General features: G+C 57.2%; 1 protein-coding gene across 4 annotated transcripts in view; it reads left to right on the forward strand.

The window, feature by feature from the left end:
• Nucleotides 1–9,484: 9,484 nt before the first annotated feature.
• The window catches only part of AXIN1 (axin 1), a 69,138-nt gene continuing 56,916 nt past the window's right edge, over nt 9,485–21,706 (forward strand). For 2 of the 4 annotated variants that reach the window (XM_033236430.1, XM_033236432.1), the window contains exons 1-2: nt 9,485–9,839; nt 15,114–16,072. In XM_033236430.1, coding sequence (XP_033092321.1) covers nt 15,195–16,072 — 878 coding nt within the window. In that variant the 5' untranslated portion in view covers nt 9,485–9,839; nt 15,114–15,194. The remainder of the gene's footprint in view (nt 9,840–15,113; nt 16,073–21,706) is intronic. The other 2 variants (XM_033236429.1, XM_033236431.1) reach the window with 1 other exon arrangement.

The raw sequence follows: 21,706 nt of genomic DNA on the forward strand, positions 1-21,706 counted from the left end.
TCCATGACAACAGTCAGCGGCGGTGTTGGGCAGAGACTGGGCTGTGGACTTCAGGGTGGATTCCGGGGTGGACCCTCACCATGGCTATGGGCAGGGGTCCTTTTGAGGGTAGAAAACTGGAGACCTGGAAAAGGCGTCAGTGACCTGATCACATAGAGACCGGGAAGCCAAGGCCAGGAAGGGTAGGGTGGAGTGGATGTGAGGCTGGCCTGTGGCACCCAGTCTCAACTCCATGTCTGACCCCTGACCCCAAGGGTCTCGCCTGCTTCCTGAGTCCTGCTCAGGTGCACAGAAGCAGCAGGATAGTGGAAGGAAGGGTGTGGAGAGCAGACGGGCCCTCTGGGTCGCTTGGCACCTCTGCTCCTGTCCTGTGCCCCCGTCAGTGTGCTGGGAGCCCAAGGGAGCTGCCAGGAGACCACTGTGTGTCCCTTGGTCCTGCTTAGGGCTCCACCTCCACCTTCAGTCCTTGGCCGCCCTCTCCCTCTCACCAGTGCCCATCTGTAACACCAACCCTCTGCCGGCCCCAGGCACAGGCTGGGTTGTGTGGGGCTCCCAGGCTCCCTCAAGTCCCTGTCCCTCCGACACCCACCAGCCACCAAAGCTGGAACCCTGGCCACATGGCCACACCCAGCAGCCTGGGCTCCCTCGCAGTCCTGGCTCCCTCTGTTGCAGTGCCCCGCAGCCCTCCCTAGGCTGGCTGCAGCCGTGGACCATCCTCCCCAACCGCTGCCTGCTGTCCCAGGCTGGCGTCCCCACCCACACTCTGTCCCCAGACAAGCTGGTATCTCTGAGCATGGCATGGGGGGTGGTGCTTCAAGGCTGGGTTCCATCCTGGGACAGGTGGCTCACGACCAGGCCAGTGTGAAGAAGCCTGGAGCTAGGCCCAGGGTCCTTGGGGAGCAGCCGCGGCCCAAGACCCCCGGCGCCCAGGCCATACCAGGTTCCCTGGGACCGGCCCTGAAGTCGCCCTCTTGAAGGTGGATCCCCGTGGACCATACTGCAGGCTCCCCTGGCTCCCGGGTCCCTCTGCTGGCCTTGGCAGTGGCCTCCCTGGGCTGCAGCAGCCCGAGGCTCTCGCTTGCTCCTTGCAGCCCTGGAGCAGGTCATCACCAGATTCTGCTCATCAGGTGCTGGGCCTGGGCCAGGAAGGGGGACTTAGCTTCCCAGGCTTAGGGGAGGCCTTTGAAGGGGTCTTGGCCGCGCGGTGCTGCTGCCAGGGAGCTTGGACAAGCCAACATTGTTTCTGGCTGTCACAGGGCTGGGGGTGGGGGGTGGCTCTGAGGATGCTCAGTGCCCTGCAATGCCCAGGGTGACGGGTGAGAAGCCTGGTCTCCGGACATATAGGAAAGCTCTGCTAGGGGCCGATGCTGATGCACCCTGGAGGGAAGAGGCATTCTCAGGACGCAAGAGGGCACTGCAGCCCAGGGGGAGAGCAGGTGTAGCCGCAGGTGTGTGGCTGATGGCCAGACGGTCTGCTCAGCGTGGCCAAAGACCCAGAGTCCTGCCCGGCGGGAACCCCAGGTCCAGGGAGCAAGGCCGTGGGAGGGGCCTCAGGGGGCTTGTGAGACAGGACTGTGAGCACATGAGTATATTCCAAGGGCTGCAGCTAACGAGAGGGTGGTAGAGTGGACTGTGGGCAGAGATAAAGCTGGCAGCCTTTGCCGTCTGAGGTGGGTGAGAGCTTGGCTCTGCCCACTGGGGCTAGGAAGTTCTCCCTGCTCCCCCTCCCACTGCTTCCACCCTTTATTTTCCCACCAGAGTGTGCCTGGCCTTCAGCCCCTGGGGCAACCCTGACCTGAAGTCCTCCTCTCAGCAGGGGCTTCAAGGCCAGTGCTTCTGCCTCCGCTGGGGGTCAGGCAGGGCACGCAGTGGCCCCAGACAGGCCGGGAGAGGGACAAGGACCCCACACACTGGACATGAATGAAACACATGCAAACGCTTAACAGCTGTTGTGGGGACAGCCACCATGCAGCCATGCCCACCTCGCTCCTCCAAGGGACAGCCACCACGCAGCCATGCCCACCTCGCTCCTCCAAGGGGACCCTGGCATGGGCCCACGGGCAGCGCCGCCTGCTCCCTCGGCAGTCAGGAGTGGCTCGGGGGTGGCGGTGTCTAAAGGGGCTGGTTGCCATGGCTACCATAGGGTTCCGAGGCCCGTCATCTGGTCCCTGCCTCAGCCAATCGGCGGCGGGAGCCCGAGCTGCAGCCCAGAGTCACGCTTCTGCCTCCCAGCCACACAGTGGCCAAGAGCAGGGACCTGCTTCCCAGAGTGGCTGAAAGTGCTCGGACGGACGGCCAAGCCCATCATGGCGGACAGCGGGACGGTGGGGCGTGAGCAGGCACACGGAGCCAGGCAGGTGAGGTAAGCCGGGCAGGCGGCCGGGCGGACAGGTGGACGCGCCTCCTCTGCCCATTGTTCTCGCGGCTGCGGCCCTGCCCTCGGCCCACCCCACCCTCAAGCGCAAGCCCACACCCAGCGCCCGCACCCTCACCCTCAGACCCTCTCCGGGTGTCCCCAGGAAGGGTCAGGGGAAGAGACCAAGGGAGCAGGGTGAGGCAGGATGGACCCTGAGGGACCTCGGACCCCAAAACCGCCCTGGTGGGTCTTCCACGTCAGGTTTCACATAGAGGCGGCATCAAAGACCCCCGACTGATCCAGGCCAGCGTCCCGGCCACCGCTCCAGGGTGACGAGCCATGTCAAGTCGGTGCCATTTAAGCAGCATTTTTTCGAGGAAAAAAAAAAAAGAAACAGAAGCGATAAAAAGAAAAAAATGTCCACCTATGACAGGGGAAGCGGCCAGCCCGATGGATCAGAAGCGCCAAATCCCATTACTCGGGACTTCAGGGACAGGCCCTGCAAGGGCGGCTGCGATTAAGAGCTTGTCAGTGGAGTCTCCTTTGGAGATCAAAGCGGGGCGTGCTTGTGTGTGTGCATGTGCACGTGTGTGCGCGTGCATGCGTGGACGGGCAGGAAAGGACACGGTGCGGTGACAGCAGAGATGTCGTGCACCACGGCACTGTGGGACCCACGCGTCGCCTGCACGGCCGTCTCCATGCCGCTTGTGTCCTTGCTGCTGTGTGCGACGCGTGTGGATGCCGCTGGGGGCCTGGGCCGGACACCTGGTCCCGGCACCCGCGCCCTGTGGAAGACCTCCACCTCCTGCTAGAGGCTGTCCCTTCCCCAAGTTCTGCCCAGAGGAGCCTGCGGGGGCCGAGCCGGGTGTGAGGACAGCCGTGGCCACGTCTCCTCCCCCTGACCACGCCCTGCTGTCCACAGAGGCCTTGAGCTCTCATTTGGCCTGGCAGGCGCGCCCTGGGGGTTCAAAGCTCCCGTCGACATGATTGTTAGGTTATTAGGTAAACTCTGAGAAGCAAATCTTTTAATCCACTGTGGCTAATCCAGTGCACTTTTGTTTGCCACGACAGACGCTGCGGCAACAAAGGGGCCTGGGGCCCGGCACAGACAATCACACACTCAGAACTTGGCCGCGGCCGCAGGGTTCCTAGGCAGCAGAGAGAGACATCTTGGGACAGCCGAGCAGAGGGAGGCAGTGGAGGGCACAGGTGGACGGGAGCACAGGTGGGCTGGGGTGAAGGTACCTGCCCGCTGGGGGCCGCACTTCCTCACCTCCCATTTAATGTCCCCTTGCCAGCTTGAGAGGGTACCGCTGGGCTCTGGGGTGTGCAGGCATCGGGGCCGCTGGGGAGAGTGGGTAGAAAGATGAGCACCAACCGGAGGACGGCGGCGCCCGGAGAGTCCTGTGGGATAGAGGCCATCAGGGCAGGGAAGGGTATTCAGGTGAGGGAACAGCAGGGACAAGGACTGGGGTTGGTGGGGCAGGGGCAGGAGTGCCCCCAACAAGGACAGGAAGCGGCCTGAGGCTGCCCAGGGAGGTGGGACTTCACCTGCTGCTTCCTGAAGTCAGCCCGAGGCCCCTCGGGGCATGGCCCCTGCACTTGGATGCCACCTTTTTTGGGAAAACAGCACTGAGGTTGGGGAAGGCCAGTGGGCCCTACCCTGTACTCACGATGTGCCTGGAACACCAGAATTGGGCCACGGCCAGCCGTGGGCTCCGTCCCACCACCCAGCCTGTCAGGGAGCCAACACACCTAGCCCAGAGTCAGGTCTTGCTCTCACCCAGACTGGTAGTGGAGTGGCACCATCTTGGCTCACTGCAGCCTTGACTGCTCAGGCTCAAGCCATCCCCATCTCAGCTTTCCGTGCACCTGGGACCACAGGCGCACGCCACCATGCCTGGCTAATTAAAAACAATGCTTCTGTAGAGACCGGGTCTTGCATTGTTGCCCAGGCTAATCTTAAACCGCTGACTTCAAGTGATCCACCCACCTCAGTCTCCCAAAGTGCTGGGATTACAGGTGTGAGCCACCGCGCCTGGCCCACATTTTCTATTTTCACGAAAAGTGGTGCTCTATGTGTGTGGCCTTGCAGCATCTCTCCGGGGTGTTATATCTCCTTGTTCTCTGTTGGGCTCGGGATGAGGGCACAGGCAGCATCTGGCCTCTCCCGTGGGCTCAGAACTGATAGAAAAAGAAGACTCAGGGATGAGAGCTGGGGCTTGCCTTACGCCTTACCACCTGGAAGGCCACGGAGGGTGGTGGTTGGTGGCTGTGCCTGCGATGGAAAGTGCAGTCCTCCCTCACCCGAACTCCCCCTCCGGGGGCCTCCCCTGCCTGCCCACTCCCACCTCTCACACCTATGGACTGGGTGGAGGGGTGGGGAAGTGGCAGACAGGAAGCGGCTGAACCCAAGGCTTCCCTCGGCCTCCAGTACCCTGGATCAGAATCATCCGTCCTTTCCCCCCGCTCCCCTTACACTGGTGTAGGGACGGTGGCTACACAGCATCCGTCTCTGCAGCTGGCTGTCTCTGTCACACATCGTACAGTGGCAAACACTCCCCAACTAATGTCCCTGGAGACGGTGGCTGCACAGTCTATCTCTGCAGCTGGCTGTCTCCGTCACACATCGTACAGCGGCAAACGCTCCCCAACTAACGTCCTTGCGTGTCTTCTAGGATTTCCTTTGAGTCATTTTTTTTTTTTTTTTTTTGTTGAGACGGAGTCTCACTCTGTCGCCCAGGCTGGAGTGCAGTGGCCGGATCTCAGCTCACTGCAAGCTCCGCCTCCCGGGTTCACGCCATTCTCCTGTCTCAGCCTCCGAGTAGCTGGGACTACAGGCGCCCGCCTCGTCGCCCGGCTAGTTTTTTGTATTTTTAGTAGAGACGGGGTTTCACCGTGTTAGCCAGGATGGTCTCGATCGCCTGACCTCGTGATCCGCCTGTCTCGGCCTCCCAAAGTGCTGGGATTACAGGCTTGAGCCACCGCGCCCCGCGAGTCATTTTTTATAAGTAGTGTCCTCAGTTAAGTGGATAAACACATTTAAGGCATCAAAACTTTATTATTTTCTTTTCTTTTCTTTTTTTTTTTTTTTTGGCAGTGGCATGATATCAGCTAACTGCAACCTCTGCTGCCCAGGTTCAAGCAATTCTCCTGCCTCAGCCTCCGAGTAGCTGAGATTACAGGCACCTGCCACCGCGCCCAGCTAATTTTTGTATTTTTAGTAGAGACGGGGTTTCACCATATTGGTCAAGCTGGTCTTGAACTCCTGACCTCATGATCCATCCGCCTCGGCCTCCCAAAATGCTGGGATTACAGGCGTAAGCCACCGCGCCCGGCCTATTATTTTCTTAATTTTTATTTCTTTGAGACACGGTCTTACTCTGTTGCCCAGGCTGGAGTGCAATAGTGCAATCACAGCTCACTAAAGTCTCCAACTCCTGGGTTGAAGTGATCCGCCTGCCTCGGCCTCCCAAGTAGCTGAGACCATAGGTGCGCAACACCACGCCCAGCTAATTTTTAAATATTTTTTAGTAGAGACAAGGTCTCACTGTGTTGCCCAGACTGATCGTGAACTCCTAAGCTTAAGTGATCCTCTGGCTTTGGCCTCCCAAAGTGCTAGGACTACAGGTGTGAGCCACTGTGCCTGGCCTTTTCTTTATTTTTACTTTTATTTTTTTGAGAGAGTCTCACTCTGTCACCCAGGCTGGAGTGCAATGGGGCGATCTCGGCTCATTGCAACCTCTGCCTCCCAGGTTCAAGCGATTATCCTGCCTCAGCCTCCTGAGTAGCTGGGACTAACGGTGCCCGCCACTACGCCCGGCTAATTTTTCTATTTTTAGTAGAGACGGGGTTTCACCATGTTGGTCAGGCTGGTCTCAAACTCCTGACCTCGTGATCCACATGCATCGGTCTCCCAAAGTGCTGGGATTACAGGCGTGAGCCACTGCTCCCAGCCAGTCACTTTATTTTCAAAGTATTCCTTCTGGCTGGGCGTGGTGGCTTGGGCCCATAATCCCAGCACTTTGGGAGGCCGACGCAGGTGGATCCCTTGAGCTCAGGAGTTAGAGACCAGCCTGGGCAACATGATGAAACACTGTCTCTAGCAAAAACACAAACTATTAGTGGGGTGTGGTGGCGCACGCCTGTAATCCCAGTTACTCGGGAGGCTGAGGTGGGAAGATAACTTGAGAATGGAAGGTGGAGGCTGCAGTGAGTCAAAATCACACCACTGGGCTCCAGCCTGGGCAATAGAGTGAAACTCCATCTCCAAAAACAAACAAAAAAGCATTCCTTCTATGTCTACACTGAAGAAAATAATTTCATGTCTGCTCTTAAGTTTTTCATTTGGTGCCTAGAAACAAAACCTGATTAAATGTCATCCATGGTCAATCAAATAAAAGCCTTCGTGGCAAACTCGCACTCGAAGCAAAGGGCGTTTGCCCCTTCTGTGAGGAAGGGAGGTGGCTGAACCTCACCCTGCACACCACAGGCCCCCACGTGCCTCCCTGCCCTCCTCAGGGCCTTCCTCTACATCTCTCTTGCCTGGCCTGCCTCTGGTCTCCCCCTAGCCGTGCCAGACTCAGAGAATCTCCTCTCCATACCAACACCACAACCTGCTTTAGAAGGGCTGCTGCATTTCCTCCAGGCTTTCTGACCCCTTTCCTGTCCCTGCAGGGCAGGGGCCCCGAGGAGCTGGAGGCCCAAGGGCCTTGTTCTGGTCCCAGGGCTTGGGGACACCTGCCACCGAGGGCCAAGAGGAGGATGGACATGGACAGAGCCCCGAGAGCCTGGCCCGGCCGCAGCGGCAGCTCTGCAGAACCAAGGCAAGCATTGGGGACCTTGCTGGGAGTGGGGGGCACGGCCAGTGTCTGAGGTCCTGCTGTCTGGCCATCCAGGACTCCCTCATCCCTGGAAGCTGGGCTATAGCATGGAGGCCACACACTCTGTCTCCTCTAAGGTTCTGAGGCTGAATGGGCTAGGGGGGCTTGCGGGGAGGACCCAGTGTCCAGCATTGTGGGACCTGGCAGGGCGCCTGCTGCCAGGACACAGCGGGACCAAGTGTTGGCGTAGCAGTACAGCTTCCTTCATATCCCCAGCCCCTGCTCACCTGCTCTGAGCATCTAGGAGGTGGGCCTGGGCCCTTGGCAGGCTGGGGACAGCCTAGTGGTCCTTATCCCATGCTGCCCCCTTTCCCACACAGCAATGCTGGTTCGGACACCATGCTGAGTGCTGGCAGGGGCGAGGGCTGGCAAGGGCGTGGGCTGGGAGGCTTCCACCCATGGTTCCCCATGCGTCCCACCTGTGGGAATCTGGTAGGGGGTGGGCTGGCGGCTCAGGGAGCCTGGAGCTGGGACTTCTGCGCTTGCCTGGGAGCTCTGAAGGATGAGGTTGGGCACCCAGGGTGACACAGCCCAGGGAAAGACATGGGGTTGGTGTGAGAGGTGCCTGGAGGGAGCTGGGGGGTATGGACATGATGGACACAGAAGCACAGAGGCGGGCAAGTGGCCAGATGCATCTAAGGGAGGGCATGGGGGAGGCGCCGTTAGGAAAGGCCCTGAAGGGCTGTGGGCACCAGAGAGCCCTGGGAGACCTAAAGCAGAGGGCAGCTAGATGAGGGTCGTTGGCTCAGGTGTGGGGTGGACGAGGTGGGGAGCCCTCACCCAGCAGGAGGCGAGCTGGTCCTGTGTGGCCTGAACTGCAGCCGTCTCCTCTGTTAAATGGGGGTATAGCTGACCTCAGGGGGCTGCCTGGGGCGTCCTGGGAGGTGCCAGGCCCAACAGTGCTCTGGGAGGGACAGGGCTGATCCTGGTACTCACATCCTCCTCCTTGGGGAGGCAGGGCCTGATGGTCAGCTGAGGCCTGGGTGGAGAGCAGAGGGTTGGTTCTGACAGGGTTGGGCTGGCCAGAGCTGGTGTGGGGGCTGCTGCTGGGGTCCTGTGCCTCTCTGCTGTGGGATTCCTGGGGCTGTGACCTTGTGCTCTGTGGCCTGCAGGGCAGGTGGTACGGATCTGGGCAGCCAGGATGGCAGGATTGGACTGCACCCCTTGGCAGGGCCGCTGTGGAGACAGCCCAGGGGAGGGGCTGCAGGGTTCCAGACACTCCAGTGGCCTTCCTCTCAGGCTGGCCTGGGCAACGGAGGGAAGGAGAACCCTTCTCTGATACTAGATGGTGCCTGGGAGAAATCAAGGCAGAGGATCCTAGCCGGTGGGCTCCTTGGAGGTTGTGGCTCCTGTCCGGGTGGCAGCCAGCACATATTGGGGCCTAATGTGTTCCCTGGCGCTGTAAGTCCCGGCTGCCTGGGGACTCAGGAGGGTGGAGCCCACGCCACCTTCCAAGGGACCTGGCCATCCCTGCCTGCCGACCACCCAACTCCTGGGAGCCTGCTTCCCTCACGGCGGCTGGCAGGCCGTGGCGGTCCCCGCGGGGGCCTCCGGTCCAGGGCCCGCGGGGCAGGGAGCCCCGAGGCCTGCAGCCCCCTGGATGCCCACCGATGTACTGGCGGCAGAAAAGGGCTGCGCACCGCGTGCGCCCGTCGGGGCGGGCAGTCCGCCCAGCGCTCCCCACGGTCGCGGCCATTCCAGGCACCTGCAACGCCGCCTCTGTCACTCCGCACTCCGGGAAGCCATAGCCGCACCGGCTCCGCTTCCGCGCCGCCCCTCGGGAAGACCGCGCGACCACGCCCCCGCCGCGCCCCGCCCACGGCAGGCGCTGACCACGCCCCCTCCCGCTCGCGCAGAGGCCCCGCCCCATGCTTCTCACCTCGTCCTCGCTTCCGGCCCCGCCCCGCGCACGAGGTTCCGCCCCACGCTCGTTACCTCTTCGGCTCGAGGCGGGCCCCGCCCTACTCCCTGGCCGCAGCCCCGCGCCCAAGGCCCCGCCCTGCGCTCTTCACCTCGTCTTCTCGCTTCCGGCCCTGCCCGTGCCCCGGCCCCGCGCTCCTCACCTGTCCAATCGCTGCGGGCCCCGCCCCACGCTCCTCACCTTATCCTCGCGCTTTCAGCCACGCCCCGCGCCTGAAGCCCCGCCCCACGCTCTTTACCTCGTCCCCTCGCTGTCGGCCCCGCCCCTCACTGAGGCCCCGCCCCGCGCTCTCACCTCGTCCCCGCGCCCCGGCCCCGCCCCCGCACTTCCGGGCGCCGCCGGCGGGGGCGCTCGGGCCTGGGCTTCGGCGCTTTGGGCTCGGGCTCTGGCTCGGGAGGCAATCGTGTCCGCTGCCGCCGCCAGAGCCGGCCGGAGTCGACTCGGAGCCGCGTCCACGCGGAGCGGGCGTGTGGGAGCTGGCGGCTGGGCCCCTGCGGCGCCCCCGCGTCCTGCCCCGCGTCCGCCTCCGGGCCGCCGAGCCGCAGCCACCGAGATGGGGGCCGCCCCGGGCCGCGCCCCCGCCGAGTCCCGCCCGCAGCGCTGCCGCTGAGCGCATGGGCCGGGCTGCGCCGCGCCGCTCCGGGAGCCGGGCCCGGGGCCCCGCCGCCTCCGCGCGCGGGTGAGTAGGGCCGGGCGCCGGGGCGGGCTAGGCCGCGCTAGGCCGGGCGGGCGGGACCCGGAAGCGGCGGGGGGCGCGGGTGGCTGACGCGCGTGGGGCCGAGGGGGTGGGTGCGCGGCGAGCTGGGGCCAGGGTGCCCCTGGGCAGCGGGACCGGCGGCGCGGGGGCCGCTTGGAGTTCCGAGGCCTCGGGCGCGTCTGGGGGCGCGGAGCAGCTGCAGGGGCCGCGCATAGCGTGCGAGAACCCCGGGAGAGCCGGGCCTGGAGCCCTCTCAGCCTCCCAGAAGTCGGCGGGAGTCCGGCTGCCCCGGAGGAGGGCACTCCCGCCCGCCCTCGCCGAGGCCGCGTACCGGGTCCAGGTCGCGGTTCGGCCTGAGTAGCCGCGTGCTCAGGCGTCCGTGCCCTCCAGGTTGATGCCTCGCTGCCCAAACACTGGTCTCTCTCTTGGGTGTGGTTCCTAGATTCTACCCCCGCCCCGCACTTTGGAATTTAGCCCCCCGTGAAACCAGAGCTGCACTGCCCGAGCAGTGAAACTTTCGACTTGGCATTGAAGGAAGTACAGAAAAACATGTCAGTTCTCTAGGGATTTTTCTCAGCCCATTTATAAGATAATTTTTTTTTTTTTGGTAGAGATGAGGTGTCACTATATTGCCCAGCAAGTGTTGTTGAACTCTTGGCCTCAAGCGATCCACCTGCCTCAACCTGCCAAGGTGCTGGGACTACATACGTGACCACCGCCCCCTCTAAGATAATTTTTCTTTTTTTTTTGAGACGGAGTCTCGCACTGTCGCCCAGGCTGGGAGTGCAGTGGCGCGATTTTGGCTCACTGCAACTTCCACCTCCTGGGTTCAAGCAGTTTTCGTGCCTCAGCCTCCTGAGTAGCTGGGATTACAGGCATGCGCCACCACGCCCGGCTAATTTTTCTATTTTTAGTAGAGACGGGGTTTCACCGTGTTGACCAGGCTGGCCTGGAACTCCTGACCTCAGGTGATCCGCCCACCTCGGCCTCCCAAAGTGTTGGGATTACAGGCGTGAGCCACCGTGCCTGGCCACTTCTAAGATAATTTATAAAGGGTGCAGTGCAATGGTGTGATCTCTGCTCACCGCAACCTCCGCCTCCCAGGTTCAAGCGATTCTCCTGCCTCAGCCTTCCCAAGTAGCTGGGATTATAGGCATGTGCCACCAAACCTGACTAATTTTGTATTTTTAGTAGAGTTGGGGTTTCTCCATGTGGGTCAGGCTGGTCTCAAACTCCTGACTTCAGGTGATCCGCCCACCTCGACCTCCCAAAGTGCTGGGATTACAAGCGTCAGCCACCACACCTGGCCTCAGTTTCAGTTTTTTGTTTTTTGTTTTTTTTTTTTTTGAGACGGAGTCTCGCTCTGTCGCCCGGGCTGGAGTGCAGCGGCCGGATCTCAGCTCACTACAAGCTCCGCCTCCCGGGTTCACGCCATTCTCCTGCCTCAGCCTCCCGAGTAGCTGGGACTACAGGCGCCCGCCACCTCGCCCGGCTAGTTTTTTTGTATTTTTTAGTAGAGACGGGGTTTCACCGTGTTAGCCAGGATGGTCTCGATCTCCTGACCTCGTGATCCGCCCGTCTCGGCCTCCCAAAGTGCTGGGATTACAGGCTTGAGCCACCGCGCCCGGCCCAGTTTCAGTTTTAAGATCTCCATTCAGGGCTGGGCGTGGTGGCTCAAGCCTGTGAGATGGGTGGATCACGAGGTCAGGAGATCAAGACCATCCTGGCTAACACGGTGAAACCCCGTCTCTACTAAAAAAATACAAAAAACTAGCCGGGCGAGGTGGCGGCACCTGTAGTCCCAGCTACTCGGGAGGCTGAGGCAGGAGAATGGCGTGAACCTGGGAGACGGAGCTTGCAGTGAGCTGAGATCCAGCCACTGTACTCTAGCCTGGGCGACAGAGCAAGACTCCGTCTCAAAAAAAAAAAAAAAAAAAAAGATCTCCATTCGGGGACAAGGATGGGAAAGCATGAAAAACAGTGTTTTTGTTTGATTTTCAGCTGGTGTTGACTTGAATTTCTAGTTTCAGAAAAGCTAATCAGACTTTTTCGGATTACATTGGTCGCTGAGAATTTCAGTGATGGGAGAACAAATTACATGTGAAATAGTAGCCCTGAACTTTCGAGAGTTAAATCAGTGGACAGTTGGGAAAATGTCCGAGTTGTGCTGTTTTACTTGCATCCTCCATGTCAATCAAAATTTCAGAAGTTAAGTTTGGGTAAAAGAAATACGTACACACGTAGGTGGCACTGAGTTTGCTGCCACGGTGCCTGGGGCATATGCCTAAGAAGTGACGAAAGGGAATTTTAAATACGGTATCAGACTTGTAGGCATCCCGCCCGTTTTACGGACTCACTTTATTGATGGTAGCTACAGGCTGTGGGCCAGATTCAGTGCTTGCGGGCATTTGATGCTAACCTGAGTAAACCTAACTGCTTTATGTGTGGTGTGTACGTGTGTGTACACTAAATGCTTGGTGTGCTTCCATGTGGAAACTCAGAGATTTCAGGAATTGGGACATATTTTAACAACATCAGTAACTTCTGGAGGGGTTCATGTGCTTCCAGGGACACCAAAAAGTCTTGTGTCGTTTGACAGCCCAAAATACACATGATTATAAAAAAATTTTCTCCTGGGCTCTGAAAAATAGTTTACATAAATAAGGTGGACTTGGTTCACATATGAATTAAAACATTAGTTTTGGGGCCGGGCAAGGTGGCCTGTAATCCCAACACTTTGGGAGGCCGAGGTGGGCAGATTGCTTTGAGCTCAGGAGTTTGAGACCAGCCTGCCCAACATGGTGAAACCCCATCTCTACAAAAAATACAAGAATTAGGCGGGCGTTGGTGGCTCCTGCTTGTAGTCCCCACCGCATGAGAGGCTGAGGCTGGAGAGTTGCTTGAGCCTGGGAAGCTGAGGCTGCAGTGAGCTGAGCTCGCCCCACTGCACTCCAGCCAGGGCGACAGAGCGAGACCCTGTCTCAAAATAACAAAAAAAACAAAACAACAAAACCCATTAGTTTTGGAAGAATTTGCTGCTGTTTTCTGTAGTACAGTAGTTCAGCATCTGTAGAGAGCCAGTGTTTGGCATCTGTGACAAATGTCTTTCTTTTTTACATCAATGAATTAAATCAAATAATTAACTATCATTGAATTAAAAATCAATGAATTAAATATTCATTGATGAATATTCAAGCTAGTGAATGGCAGCGCATCTATCACGGTAAGGCTCAGGTGGTCAGGGTACAGGCCTTCTTTCCTGTGACGGCGTCCCAGACAGATGACCGTGAGCTAGTGTGGAGGTGCCCACACCCAGGGTGCTCCCTCCATGCTGATGGGGCTCACAGAGTGGCTGCCGCTGAAGTGGTCTGAGCAGCAGGATATCACAGCTCACTGGGCCTTGACCTTTAGAAGCTGTGTTCCTGCTGAGGCCAAGATGACACACTACCCAGCAGCGTTCACAAAAAGTCCTTAGCTGCTGAAATGTCACTGGGGGCACATAGTTGCAACCCATCCTCCATCTATGGGTGCTTCTTATTTATTTACTAATTTTCTTTTATTGTTTTAGAGACAGGATCTTGCTCTGTTGCCCAGGCTGGAGTGCAGTGGCGTGCAATTATAGCTCACTGCAGCCTTAAAGTCCTGGGGTCAAGGGATCCTCTTGCGCCAGCCTTCCAAGTAGCTGGGACTACAGGCATATGCCACCATACCTGGCTAATTAAGAAAGTTTTTTTGTAGAGATTGGGTCTCACTATGTTGCCCAGGTTAGTATTGAACTCCTGGGCTCAAGGGATCCTCCAGCCTCAGCCTCCTGAGTAGTTGAGACTACAGATGCGTGACACCATGCCTGGCTCTGTGGATCCTTCTTGCTTCCAGCCGGGAGCAGCTGTTGGCTGGTAAAGTGTGTGCAATGTGAGGAAGTTGATGTGGGGGACGGATTCCACGTAGACCAGGGACAGCAGTGTGGAGTGGTGGCTGGGAGATCCCCCTTGAGTTGGTCCTGGGTTTTAGGGTTTTATTTGTTCCCCATGGCTTGTTCAGCACTCCAGGCTTTTGAACCCAACATGCTTCTCTAAAGCCCTCTCTCCAGCCCCTTTTAGCCAGGACCACTTACATCATGGCAGGCTGTACTGCAGTCACCTGCGTGGCCAGGTTGAGAGGCATAGCCAGAGCTCCTGGGCTCCTATAGTACGTGGCAGGAAGGACCACAGACCATGGCAGGGGTTCTCTTGGAGCCCTTATCTAGTCTCTTTTGCATACTCCTTGCAGGCTTGTAGCAGCAGCAGCAGTAGTAGCAGCAAATTCTATAGTTCCCTGATGTCTAAGAGGGTGGGCGGTGCGGTTTTCAGCTTAAGGAGTGAAGTCACATGAACTATAGCTTCCTTAGCTAAAAATTGTATTTGCATTTCCTTTTATTCTGTACCTTCTCTGTTCCTTAATTTACTCATTTACTATTTGCTATTTGAATCCTCATCAGAGAGGCTTTTAAGAGTCAAGTGCAGCATTCTGACAGAGCATTTTAAGATTGTCTCCAGTGGCGGTGTCCGAGCGCCTCTGGGCGTGGGTGCTGTCCTTGATCCCCTGCTCGATGGGGCTGAAGGTGACCCATGATTATCTCTCTTTGAGGCGCGTGTTGAGAGTTGGAGGAACACCCTGCCGTGTGTTCTCACGTGTTGCAAGGTGTACCACGTGTGACGTGACTCAAGGGCGGAAAACAGTGGCCTTGAGCCAGGAGGATGTGGGGTTCAGAAGACGCCCACCACCTTCGGGGCTGTAGCGCGCCTGCCTTTCTCTCTGAGTGTTGTTGGGGCTGGTGGAGCGATTGTCTCCATCTTACTTGTGAGGGTCCAGCCCTCACTCAGGTTTGTACACATAGCCAGGACTAGAGGCAGCTTTCCTGCCTCCGGCCTTCCTGCCTTCCCTGTCACTCAGCTCTGCAGCTGAGGTGGGAGGTGCTCAAGCTGCCAGCCCCTGTGATGATCATGCAGTGAGACTTGTGGGGAGTGGCATTGCCGTCTCCTGGGCATCCCTTCTTAGCATGAGAGGCATTCCTGTAGTTGTAAAAGTTTCCAGAAATTGCTTTAAAGTGGAACTATGCTTGTAGCCAAAATATAGCTGGACTGAACATTTAAACTGAGTTTCTTGCTTTGAGTTTGAGTGGGAGGGCATCGTCGTGAGTCTTGTCTTGAGAAAACCTCTGCTCGTGTTTCATGGACCCACCTTTCCTAATCCTTGTCCTCTTAATGGTTTCAACAGGACAGATTGATTCACTTTGGAGCTGTAAGTACTGATGTATTAGGGTGCAGCGCTCATTGTTCATTGACGCAGAGTCCCAAAATGAATATCCAAGAGCAGGGTTTCCCCTTGGACCTCGGAGCAAGTTTCACCGAAGATGCTCCCCGACCCCCAGTGCCTGGTGAGGAGGGAGAACTGGTGTCCACAGACCCGAGGCCCACCAGCTACAGTTTCTGCTCTGGGAAAGGTGTTGGCATTAAAGCTGAGACTTCGACGGCCACTCCGAGGCGCTCGGATCTGGACCTGGGGTATGAGCCTGAGGGCAGTGCCTCCCCCACCCCACCATACTTGAAGTGGGCCGAGTCACTGCACTCCCTGCTGGATGACCAAGATGGGATAAGCCTGTTCAGGACTTTCCTGAAGCAGGAGGGCTGTGCCGATTTGCTGGACTTCTGGTTTGCCTGCACTGGCTTCAGGAAGCTGGAGCCCTGTGATTCGAACGAGGAAAAGAGGCTGAAGCTGGCAAGAGCCATCTATCGAAAGTACATCCTTGATAACAATGGCATCGTGTCCCGGCAGACCAAGCCAGCCACCAAGAGCTTCATAAAGGGCTGCATCATGAAGCAGCTGATCGATCCTGCCATGTTTGACCAGGCCCAGACAGAAATCCAGGCCACTATGGAGGAAAACACCTATCCCTCTTTCCTTAAGTCTGATATTTATTTGGAATATACGAGGACAGGCTCGGAGAGCCCGAAAGTCTGTAGTGACCAGAGCTCTGGGTCAGGGACAGGGAAGGGCATATCTGGATACCTGCCAACTTTAAATGAAGATGAGGAATGGAAATGTGACCAGGACATGGACGAGGACGATGGCAGAGACGCTGCTCCTCCCGGAAGACTCCCTCAGAAGCTGCTGCTGGAGACAGCTGCTCCGAGGGCCTCCTCCAGTAGACGGTACAGCGAAGGCAGAGAGTTCAGGTGAGTCCGACGCCAAGCGTCCCGCTTTCTGTACTCACCTCCGAGAGCTGGAGAACAAGCCAGGGAAAGGTGCTGATGAGGCGGGCGTTAACCCACAGTGGATGTCCTGCTGCCGTTGGGGTTGGATTTTGGTTCTGTTCTTATTCGTGATACTTTTGCATTTGTCATTAGATACTTTTGTAGATTTGTAATGTTGAGAATACTTTCACTGAGAACAGACCAGACTAAAATAGATGACATTATGAGTCATTAGGAACCTTGGAATTCTTCGAAGTCATGATGACATGTAAACTTTACCCTTCATCAGTAAAGTCTGTACCCTCTTAAATAGGATCTGGATCTAGCCAGTAGACATGGTCCTTTGTGCTTAATAAAGGGAGGAGTGGACGTTTCAGGGCATCGGTACTTGGATAATTGGATTCTTGCTTTTTTTTTTTTTTTTTTTTTGAGACAGAGTTTCACTCTTGTTGCCCAGGCTGGAGTGCAGTGGCACAATCTCGGCTCACTGCAACCTTCGCCTCCTGGGTTTGAACGATTCTCCTGCCTCAGCCTTCTGAGTAGCTGGGATTACAGGCATGAGCCACCATGCCTGGCTAATTTTGCATTTTTAGTAGAGACGGGGTTTCTCCATGTTGGTCAGACTGGTCTCGAACTCCCAACCTCAGGTGATCCACCCGCCTCGGCCTCCCAAAGTGCTGGGATTACAGGCGTGAGACACCGCGCCCGGCCAGATTGTTGCTTTTTTTTTTTTTTTTTTTTGAGACGGAGTCTTGCTCTGTCGCCCAGGCTGGAGTGCAGTGGCCGGATCTCAGCTCACTGCAAGCTCCGCCTCCCGGGTTTACGCCATTATCCTGCCTCAGCCTCCCGAGTAGCTGGGACTATAGGCGCCGCCACCTCGCCTGGCTAGTTTTTGTATTTTTTAGTAGAGACGGGGTTTCACCGTGTTCACCAGGATGGTCTCGAACTCCTGACCTCGTGATCTGCCCGTCTCGGCCTCCCAAAGTGCTGGGATTACAGGCTTGAGCCACCGCGCCCGGCCGATTGTTGCTTTTTTAATGATCTTCTGAGCTTTTCTTCCTAGAGGCTGAGAAATAGTAGGGGGGATGTTTTACGTGTGGGGAATGGTCATAGTACTTTGAAAACTTCCTGTGGCTGTGGTGGGCATTCCAGGATTGGGCCTTTTTTCCTGCCAACAAAATCTGTTGGTGCTGTTGTGTAGTCCACAGCAGCCTGGGCCCTGAGGCGATCCTCGCAGGGCATGTGGGGTGTGTGTGCTGCCTGGGAGGGAGCAGAGTGGTGCTCAGCCTTGGAACCTGTTTCTTTCTTCTTTCTTCCCTGTGATCCCTGCGTGGCTTCTGGAGGTTTATTTGACTTTTGGGCTGGCATCTGTTGTGCTTCTGAACAGAGCACATATATTTCCCACTCTTTCCCTAGAGCTGGCGACCGGAGGCTCCGGCCTGTGTAACTTTGAAAGCCTGGAATTCATTCGACCCCTGCTGATTTAATCAAGACTCCGAAAGCACAGCCCCACGTGCTGGGACTCTCCCGAGGAGTTATTTAAAATTCGCATCAGTTCTTCAAGCTTACTGTGACACAGAAATCTGCTGCTGGCTCAGAAACACAGGATTAAACATTTCTAAGGTTAAACCCCTTTAGTCTAAGTGATACGATTTAAGATGGACTCTCGACTGGGCGTGGTGACTCACTCCTGTAATCCCAGCACTTTAGGAGGCCAAGGTGGGCAGATCACCTGAGGTCGGGAGTTCGAGACCACCCTGGCCAACGTGGTAAAACCCTGTCTCTACTAAAAATACAGCAATTAGATGGGTACAGTGGTGCACGCCTGTAATCCCAGCTACTCGGGAGACTGAGGCAGGACCATCACTTGAGCCTGGGAGGCAGAGGTTGTGGTGAGTCTTTTTTTTATTTTGAGACGGAGTCTCGCTCTGTCACCCAGGCTGGAGTGCAGTGGCACGATCTCGGCTCACTGCAGCCACCACCTTCCGGGTTCAAGCGATTCTCTCGCCTCAGCCTCCCAAGTAGCTGGGATTATAGGCGCCCGCCACCACACCTGGCTAATTTTTGTATTTTTAGTAGAGACGGGATTTTGCCATGTTGGCCAGGCTGATCTCAAACTCCTGACCTCAGGTGATCCACCTGCCTCGGCCTCCCAAAGTGCTGGGATTACAGGCGTGAGCCACCGTGCCTGGCCGGTTGTGGTGAGTCTTTTTTTTTTTTTTTTTTTTGAGACGGAGTCTCGCTCTGTCGCCCAGGCTGGAGTGCAGTGGCCGGATCTCAGCTCACTGCAAGCTCCGCCTCCCGGGTTCACGCCATTCTCCTGCCTCAGCCTCCAGAGTAGCTGGGACTACAGGCGCCCGCCACCGCGCCCGGCTAGTTTTTTGTATTTTTTTAGTAGAGACGGGGTTTCACCGTGTTAGCCAGGATGGTCTCGATCTCCTGACCTCGTGATCCGCCCGTCTCGGCCTCCCAAAGTGCTGGGATTACAGGCTTGAGCCACCGCGCCCGGCCGTGGTGAGTCTTGATTGTGACAAGAGGACAAACTCCGTCTCAAAAAAAAAAAAAAAAAAAAATGGACTGGCCACCTAATGTATTTTTTTTTTTTTTCTTTTTTTTTTGAGACAGAGTCTCACTCTATCGCCCAGGCTTAGACTAAGTACAGTGGCACCATCTCAGCTCACTGCAAGCTCTGCCTCCTGGGTTCATGCCCTTCTCCTCCCCCAGCCTCCTGAGTAGCTGGGACTACAGGCGCCCGGCACCACGCCCAGCCAATTTTTTGTATTTTTAGTAGAGATGGGGTTTCACTGTGTTAGCCAGGATGGTCTCGATCTCCTGACCTCGTGATCCACCCACCTCGGCCTCCCAAAGTGCTGGGATTACAGGCATGAGCCAGTACGCCCAGCCTTTTTTTCTTTTTTGTTCATTGTCTTTAGCCAAGTGCTATTTATTTAGCAAACGTTTTAGGACACAATATGCCGTGAAGTTACCCTGTTGAATAAGGCTGGTATAACTGAGAGTTTCTTTCTTTCTTTTTTTTTGAAATGGAGCCTCACTTTGTCTCAAAGGCTGGAGTGCAGTAGCACGATCTCGGCTCGCTGCAACCTCTGCCTCCTGGGTTTAAGTAATTCTCTTGCCTCCCGAGTAGCTGGGATTACAGATGTGTGCTGCCACGCCTGGCTAATTTTTGTATTTTTAGTAGAGACAGGGTTTCGCCATGTTGGCCAGTCTGGTCTCGAGCTCTTGGACTCCAGTGATCTCAGCTTCCCAAAGTGTGGGGATTACAGGCGTGAGGCACCGCACCTGGCTGGTTATTTTTGTTTGTTTGTTTTTTTGTTTGAGATGGAGTCTCACTTTGTTGCCTGGGCTGGAGTGCAGTAGTGTAAGCTGAGGCTTACTGAAACCTCTGCCTCCCGGGTTCAAGTGATTATCCTGCGTCAGCCTCCGAGTAGCTGGGATTACAGGTGTGAGCTACCATGCTCAGCTAATTTTTTGTATTTTTAGTAGAGACGGGCTTTCACCACGTTGGCCAGTCTGGTCTCGATCTCCTGTCCTCAGGAGATCCGCCCGCCTCAGCCTCCCAAAGCACTGGGATTCCAGGTGTGAGCCACTGTGCCCGGCCCCGGCTGGTTATTTTTAAGATGGGACTGAAGTTGAGGGCTGGGCTGCAGGAAGAAAATCAGCTCTGTTCTGATTTCCGCTGTTAGAACCGCAGTGTCTCCCTCTTCAGTGCTTGGCTGCGAGCAGTAGCTTTGCCATCTGTCCTTGGTTTGCTGTATTTGTAATAAGCAACCTTTGCTATAAAGTTAGTGGAAGACATTGGCTTCTCCTGTCTAATTTTGTGTAGCTGTGTCTACATAATTTGGGTCCTAACTCGCCTGCTGTAGGGCTGCTGGTGGCAGAGGACCCTGGGGCTTGGGAGTCCTGTCTGCAGTTGAATCCTCTCTGTGGGAGGCGGCCGGTGGTGCAGCCTGTGGTTTGAAGATCTCTGATGTTGGAGGGGTTGCCTGTCGGCACGGACAGGGCATGAAGTCCGGGCTGTGTTCCTCACGTTTGGACCATTCTGTCCTGCCAGGGGTGAGGGAGGGTGCACTAGGTTGGAAGTCGTGGAAAGCCACCCACCTGGGCCCAACCCTGAAGGGCGCTGTTGAGGCAGAGCCTCGGGTGTGCCTCAGGCAGGGCCTGGCACCTTCGCTGTGTGCCAGTCTGACTTTGCCTGCCTGGTGGGCGGCTTCGTGGGCTTTTGTGTTGGAGGTGGCTGCTGCAGTGACCTTGGGCTCTGGGCTGCCTTGTTTGCAGATGCTTCCTGCAGCTCTGAAGGACGGGCCTGCCATTGCTCTGAGGAGGGCACATGTGCCACTGTGTCCTGTCTCAGCACAGTCATGGTGTATGCGCGGGGGGCTGCGCAGCAGGGCCATTCCTGAATGAAAGTGGGGTGCTCCAGCCAGACAGACGCCTGCTCCCCAGTGGGGAGCTGGGGGTGGTCCTCCAAAGGAAGGCAGCAGGTAACGCAAGGGGAGGAGGAGAGTGGGCACTGAACGGGCAGCAAGGAAGGCAGCAGGTAACGCAAGGGAGGAGGAGAGTGGGCACTGAACGGGCAGCAAGGAAGGCAGCAGGTAACGCAAGGGAGGAGGAGAGTGGGCACTGAACGGGCAGCAAGGAAGGCAGCAGGTAACGCAAGGGAGGAGGAGAGTGGGCACTGAACGGGCAGCAAGGAAGGCAGCAGGTAACGCAAGGGAGGAGGAGAGTGGGCACTGAACAGGCAGCTACCACAACAGGGCCGGGAGCTTGGGCCTCACGTGTTAGGGGTGCATTTCCCGTGGAGAGCCGCTTAGTCGTCTTGTGATGGAATCTGCGTGGAGGAATGTGTCAGGAGGGCCAGGCCTCGGGTGCTGACCCCTCTGTCCTGGGGGCTGCTTTGCCTGTGTCTCTGCCACGGTCCCTCATCCCCTGCGGTGGGGCTGCTGTGGTCCAGCACGGCCACAGGCATCCAGTTCCCCTTTGGGAGGCCTGGGTGTGGGTCCTTGTTGGTCCGTGCGTGAGCCGCGTCGTGGTTTTACATACTTGATTTGAGGAAAGTGAAGTGTTTTGCTTAGGTCTTTGTCTCAAACTAGGAGAGAGCTGCATTCCTAGCCCTTCTCTGCGTTTGTCCCACTTAACCGCTGTCATTTGGAGCACCTGGGCCAGGGTTTCCTGGGATTCCTCCCTGGCTCCCTGTTCTGCTTCTATGGGAACACCTTCTGCACCCTCAGGTCTTTGTTCCCATTGTCAGTGGAACTTTGAACAGAGCTGACGGGTTCACGTGTCATTTCAGCCGTGGGGATCAGCAGGCAGGTTCTGCTGTTGACTAAGTGATTGAGCGGGAAGCCCAGGGCCTGCACTCCCTGGCTGGCGGGCTCAGGCTCTGCTCCCCTTCAGGGTGGCGTGGCCCACCGGGTGGCCTTCAGGGCTGGTCTTGCACGCTCCTGCCAGGTCCGCTTGGTCAGGCTCACAGTCCCCTCGCCGCTGGCCTCTTCTGTGGACTGCCCTGACCTTCCTCGCTGGCTGGGGACACGGTCTTCCTAGATATTTTCGTGTGTCTTCCTGGGCCAGCCCAGTGAGGCACTTGTGGATAGGGCT

The sequence above is a fragment of the Trachypithecus francoisi genome, unplaced genomic scaffold, assembly GCF_009764315.1.
Source record: "Trachypithecus francoisi isolate TF-2019V2 unplaced genomic scaffold, Tfra_2.0 Lachesis_group15, whole genome shotgun sequence".
Lineage (NCBI taxonomy): Eukaryota > Metazoa > Chordata > Mammalia > Primates > Cercopithecidae > Trachypithecus > Trachypithecus francoisi.